The 22,783-nt window shown below is 35.2% G+C and overlaps 1 protein-coding gene across 3 annotated transcripts; it reads left to right on the plus strand.

Annotated features, from left to right (window-relative positions):
- Positions 1-296: 296 nt before the first annotated feature.
- On the plus strand, positions 297-11,992 carry LOC113038993 (uncharacterized). Of its 3 annotated transcripts, none has more exons than XR_003274839.1 (10): positions 297-432; positions 1,288-1,623; positions 2,338-2,370; positions 2,616-2,687; positions 2,908-3,024; positions 4,562-5,275; positions 6,196-6,542; positions 6,773-6,937; positions 8,585-8,685; positions 11,369-11,992. XR_003274839.1 is itself a non-coding variant. In XM_026196832.1 (6 exons), exons 1-6 carry the CDS (start codon positions 375-377, stop codon positions 4,891-4,893), a joined length of 951 nt encoding a protein of 316 aa, XP_026052617.1. In that variant the 5' UTR covers positions 297-374; the 3' UTR covers positions 4,894-5,537. The 3 variants fall into 3 exon arrangements, 1 of the variants encoding a protein (XP_026052617.1); XR_003274838.1 differs by having other exon boundaries at positions 4,559-5,275; positions 11,369-11,988; XM_026196832.1 differs by lacking the exons at positions 6,196-6,542; positions 6,773-6,937; positions 8,585-8,685; positions 11,369-11,992 and having other exon boundaries at positions 4,559-5,537.
- The last annotated feature ends 10,791 nt before the right edge of the window (positions 11,993-22,783 follow it).

Raw genomic sequence — 22,783 nt, forward strand, 5'->3', positions numbered from 1 at the left:
ATTGCATTGTAAAGTAGTGCAATATAAATTTAATCAACATCAGAATGAGAGGAAAATTGTAAAATCTAACAGTTATGAAATATAGTTAATAATTTTTATATTATTCTGAATCAATTCAAATCAAACCAGTCATGCATTGAGTTACACAGAAAGTTATGGGAAGAATTAGGTAAAGTTAGATCCTAAATGTGTTGTTGGTTTACACTTCATCTTTACGAGAAGACAGAAGTGAAAGAGAGGGGGGAGATCACATGAGATAAACCTTCGGGCACACTGACATTCAAGGAAGTATTGACTGATGGTGTGTTTTAATGTGAGCGAGTGTGACAGCGCTTATGCTATCTTAGTTTGGATTTGTGATTAAACGATTCAAAATGAAGTTCTCCTGGCCTCTGGTCTGTGTGCTCATTTTGTCCTGCGTTTGCTTCGGAGGTAAGAGCCACATTCACCCTAAACGCCTTCTGAAAAAATAAAGCTTGTTAATTGGTTAACATACTCAATGTAACGTTCACAATATATACAGCATATAATTATTTTACATTAAACAAGACAAAACATTTCATTTCACATTTAGTTTTTTTCTTTGTACTTCTGAAACAAGTGTGAATTACCAAATTATTTCTTGTTGAGATGTTGAGTATACAGTACATAGTACAAATATTTTGTCTTGTATTTTAGTAAGAAAAATACCTTTTAACCGTTTAATTTACAACGTAAAACAGTAACATTTATATTAACAGATGTCCCAGTGTTGCTCAACACATTTTTTTTGCTAGTCATTTAAATAAATTGTGTTTCTTATTTGTGTTTATCAGTTTAATTAGGGCATTTTTTTGTTGTCTAATACTGTTTATACATTAGTTAATGCATTATTTTGGTATCACAGATACTACCCTGATGACATTTTGTCATCAGGTTATGATGTCTATTTGGTTTAAATGTTATTAACATTTTTGCTATGAGGAAGACATCGTTGTACAATTTAGAGTGGCTGATATTTGTTATAATATCACAGGAATCTGATCTACACTTGTTATATGTCTCCTGTCACAGACACTGGGTCTCATTTCTAAAACGTGAACACTAATTCTACTTGTTTAATCTACTTGTTTTGTTTGTATTTGTTGTTGTAGTTTTATATTCAGATGTACCATATGCTTACATCTGCAATACTTTTCTTTTCACTTTTTGATGGAACAAATTTCATATGCTTCTCTAAACGTCTGTACAGCCCAGTGTTGTTAAATATCAAATATTGATGACTTTCTTACTGTTTGTTTCTCACAGGTTCATATGAGGAGCTGTCTGTGTTTCAGAGCCCATTGAATATCACTGTGAATGAAGGAGAACCTATTCAAATCAGCTGCTGCTGGAATAAAGCAAACATTTTTAAAGTATTTTGGTATAAACATAATGAAAGAATACCAGAAGAAAAGGGGCTATATCAAATGCCCTCAAATAAAAACTGCTCCTTTCTGGAAATCACAAATACAGTTAAAAATGACACCGGAGATTATGTTTGTAAAGTGATTCAGGACATACCAATTTTGATGGAATATGAAGGACAAAAAACACACCTGAATTTCGTTAAAGGTGAACACAGTACTGAGGCAACAACTCAAAGTAAGATTCTTCTTGTTTCTTTGCTGGAACATTTGGAGAAATTTTGCACTTGCTCACCAATGGATCCTCTGCAGTGAATGGGTGCCGTCAGAATGAGAGTCCAAACAGCTGATAAAAACATCACAATAATCCACAAGTAATCCACACATCTCCAGTCCATCAGTTAATGTCTTGTTAAGTGAAAAGCTGTGAGTTTGTAGGAAACAAATCCACCATTAAGATGTAATCGTTGCTTCTGGCTTCTGGTCCATAGCACTTCTTCTAGTGAAAAAAAAACCATTCCCTGTTGTCCATTTGCATCAAATCATCCAACATAAATGATACAAATTGTTTTGGCTTGTAAATGGTGCTTGGTCCTGTGCATATTTCTCTCCTGATTCAGATTAAATTACGTTTTCACTGGAGAGGACTCGTTTTAAGTAAAAAATATCTTTATGTATTTGTTTTGTACAAGCATGCAACTTTTCACTTTTCATTGATGGACTGGAGTGGTGTGGATTACTTATGGATTATTGTGATGTTTTTATTAGCTGTTTAGACTCTCATTCTGACGGCACCCATTTACTGCAGAGGATCCACTGGTGAACAATTGATGAAATGCAGAATTTCTCAAAATCTATTCTGATGGAATTCTAATCCATTTTTGTGTGAACTATTCCTTTATTAACTGTTGCATACTGCGATAATCCTATTCTTCTGCTGTTTGTTTTGCAGATATTGTTCATACGGTTTCCAGCCCAACAACCAGTGAGTACTTACAACATGTTACTAATATTCTGTTTTTCTGTGTACCAATTAGTGTAGGTTTTCTCAATGTGTTGCGGTATGAATCTTGGGGGTGCATACAGTGACTGTCTCCCCAAAGGTTTTCTGTCACTCTCTTACTAATAAAAGTGAATAAATAATACAAAAATCATATTTGAAATATACAATCTTCTTAAATTAGCAAGCTATATGTCATGTGTCATGGTCATTAATATTTCTCATTGAAGAAAAGCCAGCTGTAGTTGATCATCCGAAGAGAAATACAGAAGATGCAAACTTTACTTATTTGGAACCTAAGGGTAAGATGTTATATGACTATTTTGATATCTTTTTATCTTAAATGGAAAAATTCAACATACAATAATTTGATTCTCTAAATGTTTACTAAAATGTTTTTATTAAAAACATATTTGAAATTCCCTCAATAAAGTACGATGTGCAACAAACAAACTACAAATCCCATAAGACACTTGGGTAAGAGTTATGTTTGCAAGCGTAAAAATCAATTGTTTCCCACAGGTAGTTCGCAGGAGGTTGTGATCATTTATATTTTCAGAAGTCTGCCCTTCATCTGTCTGTTAGTGGCATTCTTTTACCTAAACAGGGACAACAAACAAGTCACATCATTACGACCAGGTAATGGTTCAACATATCCAACACAAACTTCACAACATCGTTGAGTCGTTTGTTTAGTCTTCAACCAACTTACCAACCAACCAAACAAGAATCTGACTCAAAATTTGTTAACAACATTTAATTCGAAACATAGATACATTTGAAAATTGGAAAAATGAACAAGACTGTAGTGTATGTTTAACATCTTTTATAAGGGATGTATCACAGGTATCCAAAAAGATATAATACCAGGATTCCAGAAATGCTACAATGATTTTGAAAAAAATCTAAATGATAAGATTATTTTATAAAGAATAATACATAAAACATAATGATCGGAAATATTATTCATTCAAAACCATCAATGAAAATAATTTAAAATTGAATAAAATAAGTCCGTAATAATTTAACAACCTCAGAGCCCATTGTAGGCCTGTCTTGAAATTTTTTACTTATACAGAATAATTACAAATGCAGTTCATTGTAGAGATCCTTAACAAGATTTTTTTCTTTTTAACACTTAACAGAATATTCAGATTTTAAAACCACAGCAGGGGTGTATGAATACAATCAGTGTCTAACAACGTCTCAGACAGTTTGTTTCATGCATGAGCAGCAATAGACTATTTTTGTCTCTTTGTTATAACAAAGTGTTGTAAGCAAAGTTAAATAATAGATTTGTACCACAGTAGAAGAAGTTAAAGGAAAAGTTTACCCCCAAAAATGTCAAGTTGCTGAAAATGTAATGCTGAATTTCTCCTAACTGATGAAGAAACACACTCATACATCTTGGATGGCCTTAGGGTCAGTACATCACGTGCTCACAATCGGATCCTCTGCAGTGAATGGGTGCCGTCAGAATGAGAGTCCAAAGTAATCCACACCACTCCAGTCCATCAATTAATAAATTGTGAAAAGAAAAGCTGCATGTTTGTAAGAATTGAATCCATCATTAAAGGTTAGTTCACCAAATAACCATTCAGTCATTAATTACTCACCCTCGTTTCATTCTAACCTTGAAAGATATTCCTTTATCTTCAGAACACAAATTAAGATATTTTTGATGAACTCTGAGAGCTCTCTGACCCTGCATAGACTGCAACACAACTGAAATGTTCCCAGACCCAGAAACACAATAAAACAGTCTATGTGACATTAGTTCAACTGTAATTTTAGGAAGCTACGATACTTTTAGTATGCAAAGAAAACAAAAATAACATAATTTATTCAACAATTCTTCTCCCCAAGTTAACATCCTCTGCCATTTTGGAGAGTACCAATGGCGCGTGCGTGATCTTTCCCCAGAACGTTATTAACATAATCAGTGTTGTTTATGTTCAGCATGCGCATGCTTTCTCCTGAAAGTAAACAATGCTGATTACTGCAAAGGATCCACTGGTGAGCAAGTGATGTAATCCCTATGTCTAGAATGGCCTCGGTGAGCACATTTTCTAATACCATATTTTAATTTCTGGGTGAACTGTTCCTTTAAAGTAAAAATGTATAGCCTTAGATGTAAGTGAGATTTTTATATTTATTTATTTTGCATCTAAAGCAGTTGAGCATGCTGTAGAGTTGGGAGTGAGACCAGATGAAGACCTGGAGGCCGGAGAGACACAGAAGAATGAAACTGAAGAGGTGAAACATGGAGAGAATATTTCAGAACAGGAGAAAGGTAGGGTCAACAACGAGAAACCTGAAGTAACTGTTGCAACAGAAGAAGAGAAACCGACTGCTGTAGTTGTGAGCATTGAACAAGGTGCATCTCCAATGCATGACAACGAAAACAAGACCATTTCTGTTACGAACACTGAGGAAAAGACACATCTAATGCCTGATGTTGAAGAAGGGACTGTTTCTGTGCTGGCCGACTTAGTTTCAGCTCTGTGAGACACAGAGGAAATGCAGTTATGGTATGCTGTTCAGGTCTGTGATGTCACTTCCTGCATGATAGCTTGTTTGCAGACTCATAATGGTTTGAATTCTGAAAGCAGGTGGAATAAAGTATGTTCATGCATCTTTCTGTATGATTGTGTATGTGGTTGTGTTCAGTCAAGTGTGAGAGCAGTGTTGTGGTTTACGCTGGGCTTCGCTGTGATAAATTTAGTTGCATGGGGAGGGGGTTGAAAATCTGAGAGTACGAGTGTCTCGTGCGTGTGAAAGGTTGTGCTGTGGGAGTAAAGTAGAGATGAGATTCTCTGCAGATGGTCAGAAATGAAGTGTTCCTCCAGACTCCTGTGTGGACTCCTCGTGTCATGCCTTTGTCTCAGAGGTAAGTGCCACACAAAGCTCCTTGGTGAAGAGAAACCCAGTACAGATGCTTCAGGATACTGTTCAGTATTAGTGCAAAATCAAACAAACCAAATGATTGTAGAGCTGTGAGATAATGCTGTCTTCCTATGTTCAGTTGAAGACATTTTTTTTTACCATATCACATTTACATTTACATTAATTTATTGATCAGTTACATCTATATGCATGAATATGTTTGATTATATCATTAACTGAATTTTCCATACATTTATGCCATATCTACATTAATTTTGACAGCAACCTTGACATTTGACAAGTCACTACTAAATATATTGTAGAAACGTAATTTTCTGTAATTGTCTGCTTTGCAACGATTTATATTGTGTTATTTATATTGTGTTATTTATATTGTGTTATTTATATTGTGTATATATATATATATATATATATATATATATAAATGTATATATATATATATACTGTACATATATATGCATGCACACACACATAAGCTGTATAGTATTTGCATATATTTTTTAGTAGAAATTTTATTTTATTTAGGTACCTGAATCCATGCAGGAGACAGTAAAGTAAAGATTAGTATTTATGGTATTTAAAAGATAATTCGATTTTGACTAACTTTTGAAACCTCAGCAAAAACTAAAATGCAATATAATTATTATTTACATCTAATTAAAAACACACTTTAAAACAAAGAATGTTTTCTGTAAGAGGTAGGTTTAGTGTAGGTAAGGAAATTTAATGCACTTTGCAAGTAATCTGTGATCATTTAAATTTCATTTGATTATGGAGATGTCTCTCAGGTAAAATGCCACAGATTTTTGCAGTATATATCAAATAAACAATAATGAATAAAATAATGTAAATACAGAACTCCACAATGGCATGTTGTCATTTGTGTTTTTGCTTCTCTCACAGGTTCATATGAGGAGCTGTCTGTGATTCAGAGCCCATTGAATATCACTGTGAATGAAGGAGAACCTATTCAAATCAGCTGCTGCTGGAATAAAACAAAAGAAGAAAACAAAACTGTTAAAGTAGTTTGGTATAAGCATAATGAAAAAATACCAGAAGAAAAGCGGCTATATCAAACGCCCTCAATTAAAACTGCTCCTTTCTGGAAATCACAAATACAGTTCAAAATGACACTGGAGACTATGTTTGTAAAGTGATTCAGGACATACCAGTTCTGGAGGAATCTGAGGGACAAAAAACACACCTGAATGTCGTTAAAGGTGAACACAGTACTGAGACAACAACTCAAGGTAAGATTCTTCTTCCACACTTATTCCACTCATTCATGTCTTTGTCATTTCACATGGCATTAAGATTCATGTCATTGGATTTAAGGGATGTAGCTAACCCTATTTATTAGAAGCAGGTGTCCGCAAAATTCAGGTCATGTTGTGGACATTTATGACTTCATATAAAACAGTGTAATTCAAATGATCTCTAAATGATTACTTGTCTAATTTTTCTGCTGTCATCATTACAGGCAATGCTAGTACATCTGCCCAAAGCACTCGAACCAATGGGACTAGCGGCCCCCTTTCACATTCACCTCCCATCCTGCCTCTATCTCTGGCTGCTGCCATCGGCCTGCTGACCCTCTGCTTGGCCTTCAGTGTGTGCAAGATGAGAAACTCCTGCAAAAAATCAGGTACACTTCAAGACTGAGGCTCATTACTGGTGTGTTTGTGCTGAATGCATGTGTACCGCATTGCTTTATCATCCCCTATGTTGTACAGTGCTTATATTTTTATGTTTTTATGTCCCTGCAAAGCTGAGACTCATTAAAAGTTCATTAAGAATAATGAGACATTTTTTCACCACTTATACCCAGTTCAATACTGTAATCACAGCCAGACATTTATTAAGTTTATTACTCCTTAATGAATCTGATAAATTGTACATTTTCTGCTGCTGAATAAACATCAGTATGCTGTCACACAAACAACCAGACTATTAAAAAAAAAAAAAAAAAAAAAAAAAAAAAAACTGCACTGACTAAGAGCATAGTGAATGATGCAAGTGCATGTAATGTGAAAAATAATGTTGCCTATGTCACAAAGTTGCTGTGTGAGCAGGTCTTTTATGTCAAAACTTGTCCAATTTTGTGGCCCCTCGCACAGGAAGTGCAAATGTTGAGCTTTTTCAAACACACAGTTAACACTGCTTTTTAAAATAACAGTTATTATTTTGTTTAAAAAAAAAAGTAAAAAAAAAAAATGGTACAAAATTCTAAAACATTACTTTAAATACATTATAAATAATATAAACTGCATTAACTACATTAATTATTAAGAATTTTCTATAAATTTTCTATTATGTATTTTTTTATATTATATACTGTACAAATGTATATATTATTTTTTCAAACAGTCATAAATATTGTAATATAAAAATAAACACATACATTTTATTTTATTTATAAATAATAATTTCATGTTTATGTAAAAAATTAATACATTTTACATTTTTGCAGTCCTGCATTAGTAAAACCGTTCTCAAATGAATGGTCATGAATAGTGAAGAAAAACAATACAGTTAATAATCAATCAGGAGTTTTTGCAGATCATTTGGTATTATGGTATGTAAATAGCATAACATATTAACATTTAAATTAATATTAATACAGACTGCACTGAACAGGCAACATTTTGTAAATGCAAAAACAGCCAAAGTGTTTTTTTTCTTCAACCAAACACTGCATGGTCTTTTATTGAATTAATATTAAATTTATAATTTTACTTGATATATATCACTAATATCCCGTGTAAAATCTGGTTCTTGAAGCAGAACCATTGCTTGTGTTACTTGCATTATTTCAGTTGGCTGTGCCTCTCTCAAACACTCTTTCAGGTGTTTTTTTATTTGTGGTAAAGTGGGAGTTTTTTTTTTTTTTTATCATCTGGACATAGTTTGCGTGCAATGACTTTAACAACAGTGTATATTCACATTGCTTCATATATAGACAGCTTAGGTTATTTATAATGAGAATAGTATATTTTTGTCATGTCACATCACCCGCTTGCAGTAGGCACGTTGTCACGCACGCTGCATAGACCTAAGTGCGGTTTGGCTCTATGCATCAGTAAAAAATAGAAAGGCGTAATACTTTTTTAGAAAAGTTTGTAAGGTATATCTGGTACTTGTTACTTCTGATTAAAAATGCCATCATTAATGGGGATCCTTTGATAATATAAAACGGCTTTGAAATTTTTGAAAGATTTTGAATAATCAAAACATACTGTACATGTAGATATTTGAATGTAGCCCTAATCCCAATGTCTGTCTCTTCCCTCAGAGCGAGTGGTTATTCACCAGACGCCACACAGTGAGGGTGAGGAGCATGAGAACATGGAAGAAGAAGGTAGCACAGGCTCCTCTCGAGGATCCCTCCAATGGGTAAGTCTGATCCGACCCCATGAGCAGTCGAAATACTTGGTACAAGATGAAAAAATTGTATGCGTCGAGTCATGCAAAAAAATACAACCCTGACCCGAGTGTATAAGGCCTAACCATGTTTGTAACAGCAAATATTTGTTCAACTAAGTTGTTTTCATGAAAGTGTTGGTTGGTTTCTAAATACATCCACAGCTCCAGATGCTGGTGTTGGCTCTGTTCGGAATGGAGTACTATTAGGGGTGTAACGATACGCGTATTCGTATTGAACCGTTCGGTACGAGGCTTTCGGTTCGGTACGCGGTACGCATTATGTACCGAACGGTTCGTTGGACTAATTAATTATATTTGCAAAATAAATAAAAAATTGTGAAATATAATGATATGCATTCAACAAGGTAGCTCAATAACCCAAACGACGTAACAGGCAACGCCCCTGACAACCCCGAAGAAGAAAAAACACCAACTTTATATGTTATATAGGCTACTCAGTCAGGCGCTCGCTCACTCAGTACGCGCTGAAGGCTCGTTGCAAAATGGCCAATGCGTTTAACAGACCAGAAATATAAGATCCTCCAATAACCAACAGGTGTGGTGTTTGGGTGCACTTTACCAATCGATCGGGGCATCCGAGCAAGCACGGAAATCAAAATGGACTAGTACTGTACTGTATCGGAATTTCCTGAGCAGTACGATACAATTAACAGGCCTGCACGTTATTAGATAGAAGAACTGTTATAAATAGAACGTATGCACGGGCAGTTTTGAAAACTCCACCTACTTTGCTCTTGGCATAGTGCACCACAAATCGCGTTGTATCTGAAGGGCAACGCTGAGCCCAGGGTCCAGCGCCGCGCGTACTGAGTGAGCGAGCGCGCTCTGTAGTGGAAAACGCAGGTTTTAAGAATATGCTTAATGTAATTGAGCCCCGTTACAATATTCCTTCACGAGCTCATTTCAGCCAGACCGTAATTCCTGCTTTGAGCCAAAAAACAAAAGCCCTATAGAGAACCAATTGAGTAAAAACACACTCAATATAAAGAGTTATAGAGTTCCATATAAAAAGTTACATCTTTGTATTTGTTCATAACTACTACAACAATAATATAAAATTTTCATTTTTTTTTATAAGGAGCTGTTTTTGTTTTATACAGTATGTTACTAAGAAAACACCATAGAAGATGGGTAAAGAATAGCTCCATCATTGTTCAATGTAAAAAAACATACTTTGTTAGTTTTAATAAATATATATTTTTTTAAATCAAGGAAATGTATCTGCCAATTTTTTCTTTTTGCTGTATCTAAAACGTACCGAACCGTACCGAACCGAACCGAGACACCAGTGAATCGTATCGAACCGAACCGTGAATTTTGTGAACCGTTACACCCCTAAGTACTATGCATACTGTATAATACATATGGTGTATTATTTTGTAAAAACTAGTTTTTGGTGTCACATGACCTTACATGAAGTTACATGTTCAGTCTAGTTCATTTAATTTCAGTGTCATTTTCACAGCAAAATATCTTAGTTAAGTGATGTGACAGCCAAGTATGGTGACCCATATTCACAATTCGTGCTTTGCATTTAACCCATCCAAAGTGCACACACACACACACACACACACACACACACCGTGAACACACCGTGAACAGACACCCGGAGCAGTGGGCAGCCATTTATGCTGCAGCGCCCGGGGAGCAGTTGGGGGTTCGGTGCCTTGCTCAAGGGCACATCAGTCATGGTATTGCCAGCCCGAGACTCGAACCCACAACCCTAAGGTTAGGAGTCATACTCTCTAACTACTAGGCCACAACTTCCCCGATTAGTATGCAGTTATATCATCCTGGAAATACATAGGGATATTTTGCGTTTTTATTGTAACTAATAAAAACTCTTCACTTTTAGCTGTTGTTTGTATCATGGCTGATATTTATTACAGTTAATTTGACACACTGGACTGAACTGTGTATCCCACACAGTTCCAGTCAGCACATGACATGACTGACATTTATTGTTGAAAACTTAATATCAGTTGTAGTTTCAAGATTGAAAACACATTGAAATAGCATTCAATGCTAAATGGTTAAAACAACGTCACAATATCAACATTAATTCAACAAAATTCAACAAAATTCAACAAAATTCAACCGTGATTCAACCTTGATCCATGACAGTGGTGCATCTGTGGATAAACATTGAAACAAAATCTTGGAGTGTGTTTTTTATGGTAATGTTGTAACATTTTGGGAAATGTAGTGGGTGATTTGGGTATCCATACATATGCATACAGAAATTAGCATATTGCAAATTACAAAACAGACTCTTTATGAAGGACCCTTGACCCAAATCAACACTAATGCATTGCAATACAGCACACAAATACATAGTCTCAAGTAGATGCAAGTAGCTAGATCTTAAAAACACCTTTTTAATCTGAATTAGAATTAATTAAAAATAGATTGTTTTGCTTCCCACATTACTGTATGATGTCACAAAGCACAATTTATGAGCAATATCTGCAATTCCTCTGTAAGAGAGTGTGACAAGATCTCATTCTGTATCAAATCTGCCCTTTTTTTACCACGTCTCTTTAAATTCTCAAGGATTCTGATGAAATTATTCCATATTACATCCATATTTCAAATGATGTGACTGATTTTTGCTCTCCTTCTCTCTCTGCAGTATCAAGTGCCTGTTTACTGGTCTTACTTTGATCTACAGAGGGGTGAAGACCAATGACAACCAGAAAAGAAAGATGAACGCGATATAGCCTACTCTTCACTGCATTGCATTTTGCATTCTCTCTCTTCTTTCATGAGAACATCTTTGTAAACAGCAGTAATTGTAAACAAAAGTAATTTTAATCTTCAGATTCAGTTCAAACCCATTGAGCTCTTGATGGTTGTAACAGATATGAATCCCTCTCTTTGTAGCTGCTCTGTTGATAGTTTTATACTTATTTTAATTTTGTTAGATTTTTTATATGAGTCTTTTTAAATTAAAGTGTGTCATACAGACATGCATGGTATACTACTTGGATGTCATGCCCTGACAGATGCAATTCAGCCATGTACAAAAGTACCACACTCTGCCTGTCCTAAAGTTTTCTCTGTGTCTAACTCTGAAAAGTTTTATAGTAAAGACTTTTGTACTGTACAGATGTCGGATGTGCCTTTCAGCCTTCTTAGAAATGTTTCTCAGACTTCATTCTGACACTTTCATAGTGTGGTTTCATTTGCCATTTACAATAAAAGCCTGTGAAAACCATTGAATGTGGTACTTGTGTCAGTACACGTGAGACAGAAGAGAGTGAGGTAGATGCTGAGTTGCAGGGTGGAAACTGTGATGCTGTTGACAGGTCAATGGCAGGAAATGGAAAGCACAGTGCATCTGGTTTTCTTTGACCTTATTTTCAACATGATGCACATGTGTGTACTTCTGTTGACCAAACAAACAAAACTGCAAGTAATACTCTTAATAGCATTTACTGATAGAAATGTAGAATAAATACACCTGGTTATTTCTTATATAGGGAAATAAAACTAATTATGTCAGCAAATGTCTTCAAATGATTTTGACTAAATGTAAAGAGATGGCCAACCACAAGCGCACCATCAAGCTGAACTGGTCCTCATCATGCACTATGACCTAGATTTTTTTCTCGCTCACCACATACTTGAGAACTCCTGTCTGTGTGACATGTGCACCTTTTTCTCTACAAGAATGTTTAAAGTAATTCTTTAAAGAATGTAAAATCTGTTGTCCAAAACACACGAATGACCAGAATGTGTTTTGCTTTCTCAAACATATTTTTTTGTGATGTGATCTTGGTGTGATTGGATATTTAGACTCATATTGTATACGTCTGCTTGTTCAAATGGCTATCAATTTCCCCTGGAGGAACGAAAGACATCATATAAAGTAGGAAAATAGAAAATAAAAATAAAGAACACGGAGATGTATAGCCTAACTTATTTTATAGACATATATAATAGAACTGTATTTAGCAGGCAGTAGGCTTATAATGGCCAAAGCCCTTTAAAGAAAACCACTATCTGAGGCAGTGAAATTCAAGCACAAGTAAGGGAGAATGTTGACTTAGTTTACTTTATTTAGGGTTCATGTCCAGGGGCATTAGTATTGCTCATTAAAACATACACACTGCAGTTTTTGAACCGAGCCCACAGACCTCTGATGTCAGCAAATGTTTGTTTGCAGTTGTCATTAACACTGCATATTTTAAATGCATGTCATAATTAGCTTATTAAAGGCCATTGTCTGTATGATTGAACACTGAAGCGTGAAACCACATTGAATAGGAGCACTAATACTGTTTTAAGCTCATGTTTGAAAGAGCAGTCACAGTACAATTTTTCCTTCTGTCAAAATTTCTATTCATATACATGCGTAAGAGAGACACAGGGAACACAAGCTCATGTGTACAATTTATTTTTCGCAATTGGGCTGCATTTTCTAACCCTTCATATCATGTGAAGATGACTGATAAGATTGATAGGCTTTTATCTAAATGAAAAGAATACAAGCTTAAAAAGTGTTGAAGGAAAGTTGAGAATTTTTTTTGGGATTTACTACTATTTTAATTAATATTACTATTGTTATTATTACGTCGAATTATGTTTTGAAATAGGGCGCCACAGAACGTGACGTCACATCACGACCGTTATAGTAGTATCATTAGAAATTTCGCGGTCAAAACCTTCAGTTTAAATCTCCTTCAGTAATACGCTTCATTTACATAAACAAAGGTGCTTTTGTTCATAAACGAATTATAAAAAGTAAATGTAGAAAAAAATAAGTTGTACTGTTAGGACATGGTTTCTCTTAAAAATGCGTTGTCTTATGAATCCGGCCTTTTTATCAATCGCAGCGCTAACTCCCTCCGCGTTTCATTTCACCTGACAGACTGCAGGAGTCCGTAACTGGATTATCACACAGAAAAACCCGCATGTAAGTCAATAAATGTGTCTGTCGTAGACGCTACACCTGACCTGTGTCTGGGACAATAGCAAACACCTGCATATTGATTGTCTGTCATCTCGGGATTTAATAATAAATGCCTCCCTCAGTCTTGCATTTGTCACTCAGACTAATAGAAACTCGCGTCCAATAACAGACTCACTCAATAAACATCTCTATGCTCGTATGACAGATGTGTTGGTGAATTGTAATATTGAGCTAAATTATGTTTGCCCGAGTTTTATAGCAGTGTTTCTTTCTGTATATATATACAAACACCTATAGATACAAAAATTATATCAGTCAAACGTTTTAACATGATACTTTTTCTTTATAATTTTACAACAATGGTATCCGTTTTGAGCATATTGCAAAAAAAAAAAAAAGTAGATTATGCAACTATATAATGTTTTATAATCTCTTGTTGTTATTTATTTAATAACTTATTTATAAAAAATAATAAAAAATAGTCTCACACTTGAGCTTTAAGAACTATTTTAAGTATTTTAGTGTAAACTTGATGAAAAAGAGATAAAGATCACTACAAACCTAATTTTAGTCAAGTTTGTCCACAATGGTGGTTGTTTCTTTCTCTTTCTCTTTTCTTTTGCTTGTACCTTTCTTTTTTTTAAAGCTAAAGGCTGCAGAACACTGCTCTCAGCTGTCAGGTCAACACAATGGTAATTAATATTATGTGTCTTAGTGACAGATGTGGACTCAGACACCTCTGGAAGTGTGTGTGTGTGTGTGTGTGTAGTGGAGCTGTATTTCAGAATTAAAATTGCATCCAGAAGTGAAGTAATTTTGAGAACTCTCTTTGGGGACACGCAGAAGCATCTTTTTTTTTTTCTTTTTTTTTTTTTACTGAATAAATAAAAAATACAAACATATGAAAAAAAAAAAAAAAAAAAAAAAAAAAAAAAAAAAAAATATATATATATATATATATATATATATATATATATATATATATATATAATATATATATATATATATATATATATATATATATATATATATATATATATATATTTTACACAGGGCAGGCTGGATCATGTCTCTTCATCAGTCAAATCCAGACGGTTTCATTTGTATATGTATATCATAATTAACCATACATCAATGGAAAGCTTATTTATTCAGCTTTGGATGGTGTATAAATCTCATTAAAGAAAAAATAAATAAAAAATCAACACCTTATGACTGGTTTTGTGGTCCAGGGTCACACTTTTACTTAAAAAAGTAATGACTATAAAATGGCTATTTAACATGTCCAGTATTATTGCTTGTACTCCCAGTGTTATTTTAGTATCATTAGTATAATTTTGAAATTAATATTATTGTTTATTTTTTCAACCACTGATGGCAGATGGACTATTCTGACGATGCTTGTCATACTTTTCTGGACCTTTTCAGTGTAATGTACTTGGCAGTCTTTGGGACAGTCACAAGCCTCCAGGTTTACAAAATATTTCAGTAAACAGCAGAAATGTAAGACAAAAGCTTTTTAAACCAATATGCAAAAGAAAACAAGCATTTGTTTTTGTTTTGCTCAAAACCTTCTTTGTGTGACAACTAGCCCCAGTCTCCTCTAAGCACTCCGGCTGATTATGTGACAGTTTGCACAGCAGCTTTGACTGTAGTGGTGAGAAAAGGAAATGTAAGAACATATAAGTGGTCACATCGCTCACAGACGATGGTTGTGTTCATCCACATCGCTGCTGTTTGTGGGAACGCAGAGTCCTGATAGCCCACTAATAGACTTGCTTTCTGCCTGAATTGCCTGAATCTCTCCTTCACTTATTACTGCCATCCTCATTAAGTACAGAATGAGATCCCTCTCTCATGCACACACGCTCGCCCAAATGGGATGTCACAGTATATTTCTCTTTCCATTCATCTCATCCTCAACCTCACCTGCTACCAGCTCCAACCTCTTTGTTCTCTCTGGCCCTGATGTGGCTCCATACGCTGGATGCCGTCCTAGTTTCCTCTTTGTGTTCTCAGGGTTGTGACGTCGAGGATGATTTCTGAATGAATGTTTTTGCAGCTTATTTTTCATTCAGTGGCACTTTGTAAATGCATGAATATAGTATGTCTGACTATTTGACTTAAATCAAAGACAACCTTTTCCAGATATACAGTAGTTAAACATTTTAAATAAGATTTTTTTTCAGGATCCTTTGATCAATATAAAGTTCAAGACTAGAGTAAGATGCTGAAAATTAAGCCTTGCATCTCAGGAATAAATTACAGTTTGATATAGGAAACAATCATATTAAACAGTAATAAGATGTAATGTTTTTACTGTATTTTTGATCAAATAAATGTAGCCTTGTTGAGAGCGTTCTTTCAAAAACCCCTGCATTTTAAATTATTCCTGTATGATTACTGTACTATACTATCAATTGGTGATGTAATAAACTAATACCTCTTATAAAACGCGGTCGGCATATTTCTGCAGCCCCCTAAATGGCCTGTGAATGGCCAGCACACTCATTTCCTGTAAAGGTCATGAGTTTGATGTGTGCCTCGAGCAAACACGGGACTCGCCAAAGTCTCCCTCTGAGTATATTAACACCTTTGGTAATTCACACGCAACATTCTGCAATATCCTTTCCCCCCTGGTTTTGTTTATTTCCAATTAGCTTCTTGTGGTGTTTATGTCATATGAGCTGCCCGCAGGCAGGCTGAGAGATTTTCAAGGCATCGGACTCCGGCACTCTGGGGCCATTTGATGGAGCGAGACTGGGGCAAAGGGAAAGATAGAGGGCGGAAGAGAAAGAGTAAGACAGAAAACCCCAAGCCACTCGTTGAGTTCAGCTTTTATTCACTCACCCCTCCATCTGGGCATTCAGAAGAGTACATGGCCTAATACCCTTTCCATTTCACAGACAATTTAGTGAATCATCTTTTAAAGAAAAATAACTTTTATTTGGCCAAGATACTTTAGAAGACTTGCAGATTTATCTTTGCCATTTTAAACATTAAAAGTGGCATTTTTAAAGAATTAATTTACCCCGAAAGGATAATTTTGTCACTGTAGCTTTCAGAACTGTTTTGCATTTGCATGCATTAGCATCAAGTTGGACATCGGTGATGATTCTAATTCAATCATGTTTGATGTCACTGATGTCAAACCTGAATTCATAAGGCTTGAAATAAAGTGTGCAAGTCATATGGACTACTTATAAGGTGCTTTTTTGGTCAGTTTTGGAGTTATACAGTTCCAGTCTCAATCCACTCCACATTTCACAAAATAACTAAACATAAATAAACGAATAAACAAAAACTCAACAAATGAATAAAAACAAGTTGTTTGAAAAATGAATAAATAAAATGTAATGATTGTCTGTGTGGATCTACAGCAAGCCCCAGATGCAGTATATACGGTAGACAATAAACCAAGAACATTTCTCTTGTAACAGTCACTTGTTTAAGACTGATTGCATTGAGACAAGGGCAGAATGAGGTCAGAGTTCAAAGGACCTGAAGGAAGACAGAGGAGCTCTGACATTCAGATCTGTCTTTGTTAAACTGAACGCTCTGTCTTTACATCGTGGTTTGTAAATCATTTTTCAAAGATAGTTTGCAATGGGTGGTAAAACGGCATGTAACCAGTAGACTGATGAAAAAAAGCTTTTCCAATTTCCAGTGTGAAATGGTAAATAGAGTAGAAAAGTATGAGGTACAGCAAGAGACAAATAAATCATTTTGTGTAGAGAGAAAGAGAACAGTGTGGTTTAATTTGACAGAAGAGCTGTTTGTACTTGAGATTGCATTAGTCTGCTGAGATGTGCTTCTGTTTGTCTTTGTAATGAAACGTTGCAACAGAGTGTGGAAAATAAAACAAAAGGTCACAGTTTAACTGTCTCGAGACAGATGTGTGTATCAGGAGGTGAGTAAACACTCCTCTTGCGCTGCATGCTAAATACTGATAGAGTAGTGACTACAGCATACATCATATCATTAGTTAATGTGAGTTTGACATCTCCTACTTTAACTAACAGAGTAACTAACTAAGATGTATACATAGTGTAAACAAAGAAAAAATTTATAAATGAAGTATACTAAATGAATGCAAGAAGTTATTTTTTAGGGTTGGGTTAGTTAATCTGTTGTAATTCTAATTAGCTTTATATAAAAACTAGCAATCTATGGTATGTCTTTAGTGCATACCATATTTGTTGAAAATGTCTTTGTGTGCGTATATGTCAACAGAAGGGTAAAAACTGAAAAAAGCTCAAGATGCAAACACTGGGGCAAAATGACAGAATACAGCAGCGTGTGAATGGCTTTGAAGTGATGTTTTGAGAGCAGAAAGACTCTTTCTTTCCTATTTCTTTTCACGTCTTCACTTTCCTCTGATGCTGAGGGGACACGCTGACACTGAGTGTCAGCTTGTGTTTTCCACGTTAGCTGCTTTGACAGTCACACGGTTTATCATAAACATTGTGAACGCATCTCTTTATAAATTCAGCCGCTGCCTGTGCCTGACTGTTAAACACATAATGCACATTCAACAGATATTTGAGTCGTATGTTATGAAATTGTATAAATAAAAATGATATATTTGAATAAATATATCTGAAATAGAAATAGAAAAACAATACAAAAAGATATTTATATAAAATATTAAAAAATAGTATATTAAGAATTAATATATGAATGTGCATGTAGATAATGTATGTATATATAAATGTTATGTATTATATATATTAAATATTATATACTGCATAAAAATATCAAACTTTAACAATCAGGCAAAAATATTTCAAATATACATATTTGTAAATATATATAAAAGTGTATGTATATTACAATTATGTAAATAAATAAATAAATAAAAATACATATGACATACATTTGAAACTGGCTTTAAAAAGACAGAACGCAGAGATCAGAAGACAGCGATTTACTACTGTTGGTGGACCACCAAATAAAGACAAAACTGATTAATTGAGTGACTTGATGTCTGGAATAATATAGCACCAGGAACCTCTGGATGGTAAACCAGATGATCACATGAACAGTTCAGATGAAGAACTGAGCACAAATGGTATGTAAGAAAGAAATTGGTTTTACTTCCATTGGTACATATATTACACTCTGTCAATCTTAATTCTTCTTTCATTCTAAGGAGCATGTAAGTTTATTTGTTCTTCGGCCCCCCTCCCCCCCACCCACAGAAGAAATGAATCTGAACAGGTTGGAAAAGCCAGAGCACAGTGAGTATGTGCCCTCCATATCTGTTCTAGCATCCCTGAGAAAAGATGCTGCCACCACCTTTCAGCAGAAAATAAGCAAGATGACCATCCATGAAAAGTTAAATTCATGAGCAAAAAATGCAATATCTGAAGGAAGAACATGAAATCTATTCGAAGTTGAAAGAAAGAGGTATGATCCAAAAAAGATACAGTAAGAAGACAATTGTGATTACCGGCCACGGTGAACAATATGATGTGTAAAAAATAAATAATAATGAATATAATTAAATAAAAAAATTAGAATAGAAAAATCGAATAGAAAAATAGAAAAATCATTGAATCTAGAGTTTAACCTTTCCAACTCGCAACATTGTTTGCAAACTCTAAATTAGGTGTGCATCTTGAATGTTGATAGAAAACCAGTTCTTATGGTTCCTGTACTCCTCAGCATAATGGACACCTGATGGGAACATGACATTCATCTATACAGCCAATTACACCTGGGAAGTACCCATGTTCATAGAATTGTACTTTATAGATGGTTTGGTCGGCAGCCTCAGGAAACATTATGTAAAGACTCCTCAGTTCACAAATGGCTCTGCAGACTTTTGGTACTTTCCACTGCGTAGTACTACGTACTCAGCTCAGTATTATACGGCACGGCTCCACCCACTTGGTTTGTGTTTCCACTGCAGTTTATTATCACTTTAGAGTGGGCGGGTTTATTCACATGTCGTCATTGTTGCGCTGCCTCTACTGCCGTGACTAATGAAAAACCATGAGTTTTCCTTCCATGGCGCCCCATCGAGCTGTCAGTGAGAGGAACATCTATAGTTTCTCACCAGACAACGAAACAGCCATTTTTGGGTTGTTAAAAAGGTGCGCTCGTTCAAAACAGATGCGTTTGATCCTTCGCTGACTGTGCTGATTTAAATCTAGCGGTCCTGTTGTGTTTGTGTGGCAAGTTCAGTGATGAAGATTCTCTCTGGCCAATCAGTGATCTGCAGAGTTTACACATCACATTTTGGTAATGGTACGGTTCACTTGCAACCTCAACCAAAGTGGTACTAAAAAAAGTACCAGGTACCAGGCAGATGCTGTGCCCAGTGGAAAAAAAACCAAAAGTGAACCATAGCGAACCGTGCTGTACCACACACAGTTGCTTCACTGACACCACACAAATCACCAGTTTCACAAAGGTCCCAGATGCCAAAAACCTCAATGTGAGCAGAACTTGGAGAGAACTGGGTAAAGGCCTTCCTCTTAGAGACAGACAGGAAAGTCTAGGCTCAAGCAGAGATATTATCTCCAATGCATTTTCTTTGTACATACAAAAAAAAGCTATGTCATCAAAGTAATGTAATGGATCACTACAAGTACTCTGACTGGCCTCTGTTGTGCATGTTGGTTTTCATGTAGATATTCCAAATAGTCCATGCTCCCTCACAAACAGTACTAAGAAGGAGTTAAAAAGTTTCAGTTTAGTCATAGACTAGCCATAATCCTCCCTTTTACAAGCAACATTGTTTAATCCAGAACAGGCTAATTGACTATTTTAAGATATGTCTGTGCAAGTCGCTTTGAGTTAAGACAGCTCAAGTGGACAGTTTAGTCTGGGACTAGGCTTATGCCATGTCTGTGAAACCGGGCCTAACTTAAAATATCATCATTAGCAAATGTTTATGTAAGGTGTCTTTGTGCTAATGCTCCATTGAGCTCTGACACCATGCAGTGCTGCAGGGCTGTTTATCTCTCACACACACACACGTGCGTGTACACACACACACACACACACACACTCATATGTGCCCTTCGCTCCACACATTCACTCATAAGTTCATGTGCCTTTCTGTCTCCATAGCAGATGAATCTCCAGTAGCATGAATTATACATGAGTCTCTATCTCTTTTTATCTTCAGCTGCTTCTAGACAGAGAAAGAGCGAGCAGATGAGACCGACAGACACAGACGCTTAGGTGGCAGCTGAGTGTGTGTGTGTGTGTGTGTGTGTGTGTTCTCATCATACTGTCACTTGACAACTCGTTGTTATTTCATGCCACCTGCTGCTGACTTCCTGTCCCCCCAGGAAGTGCCTTTTCACCTTAATGAGCATTCAGCCACTGAAATAAAACAGGAAACATGACTGCAAATGGAAGTTTATGCAGAAGAATTTATAAAATGTACATATTTAAATTTATATATATATATATATATATATATATATATATATATATATATATATATATATATATATATATATATATATATATATATATATATATATAAACAACCAAATATAATTAACAATTAAACAAATATTAATTTATAAAAGACAGTATATGATAATCATGTACTGTATTCAAATTATTTAATTAATTCTAACTCTTGCTGGTTTAGAAGTCCTGCAATACAGTGAGTAAACCCAACTAGTATCACAAAACAAATAAACACACACACACACACATACATTTATTCTCTCGCTCATTCATTCTGCCCTATTTTCACTTTCAAGTGAAAAGAAAACAACAGCGGATTCGTTTAACTCTCCCAGCAGACATCACAAGCTGACCCAGTTAAAAGTGTGTGTGTGTGTGTGTGTGTGTGTGAGAGAGAGAGAGAGATACCTGGAGAGAAGTGAAATATCTAGAGCCCTACTTCAACCAATTAACATAAATGAGGTTTATGCTGTATTCCGTTTTTATTTAAACCATGCGGTTTATTTAAAAAGAGAATATTCAGTGGGAGATAACGGAGGGTGGGAATTTGCTTTGACAAAATGCTTCTACAAAATGTCTCTCGTCAACCCATGAGCTGCACGATGACACAAAGGTAACAATGTGCAATTTAACACGCTCTCATTCTCTCTTCCATCATTTGCCCTTTCTCTTTTTCCCTCCAGTAGATGCACTGGTGTTATTGATCGTAATCTGTCCATATGTTTTGTGAGGTCTCACTGGTTTTTTACCTCTTACAGTAAACATCCTTTGACTCAAGCTCCTAATTTGTTCCCAGGAGATGTTTGTGTAACTTCCCTTCTTGCTGACGTCGCTAGTCAGTGTCAGAGGTGTTTTTCCAATGGTTTATGAGACTCATGCTGTAAATTTAACAGCTAAACTCTGTGTGAGATCTTAATGACTACAGAGCACACATAAGAGACAGAGCCTCTCTCTCTGACATACACATAAAGGATTCTTTAATGGCTTTAGGAAACAGATACTATGGGGTACAGATGAAGTGTAGTTCATTTCTGCAATATTTCTTATAAATAGCAACATTATGGAGCAGCAAACACTAATGCTACCTAGTTTTGGAGCTCAGGGGTTCACTAAAGACTATACCTAATGTGTTTTAAATGTTTTTTGTATATACACACACTGTCATTCTAAAGTTTGGGGTCAGTAAAGATATTTAGAATGTTTCAAAATTGACATTTTAAAGTAGATGCTGTTCTTTATAAACGTTTTATTCATCAATTAATCTATAAAAAAGTATGATGTGATGGTGTCCACACATATATTAAGCAACATAACTTTCTTGACTTAATATCCTAATGATTCTTGGCATAAAAGAAAAATCTATCATTTTGACCCATACAATGTACTGATTTTGTGGTCCAGGATCACACACACACACACACACACACACACACACACACACACACACACACACACACACACACACATACATATGGATAATTTTTTCATTTGAATAATGACTTGAATAACGAAACTGAAATAGATACAAATAAAAGCAAAATAAATATACAACAAAAACTGATAGAAATGACAAATGCATGTAACAAAAAATGACTAAAACCTGAATTAAAAGTAGCATTGCGAATATTTCAAAGATTTAATTTGACCAAATTGATGATTGTTTCATCTTCAAAAGTAATCGCTGCAAACATGGCAGGT

The sequence above is a fragment of the Carassius auratus genome, chromosome 21, assembly GCF_003368295.1.
Source record: "Carassius auratus strain Wakin chromosome 21, ASM336829v1, whole genome shotgun sequence".
NCBI lineage: Eukaryota > Metazoa > Chordata > Actinopteri > Cypriniformes > Cyprinidae > Carassius > Carassius auratus.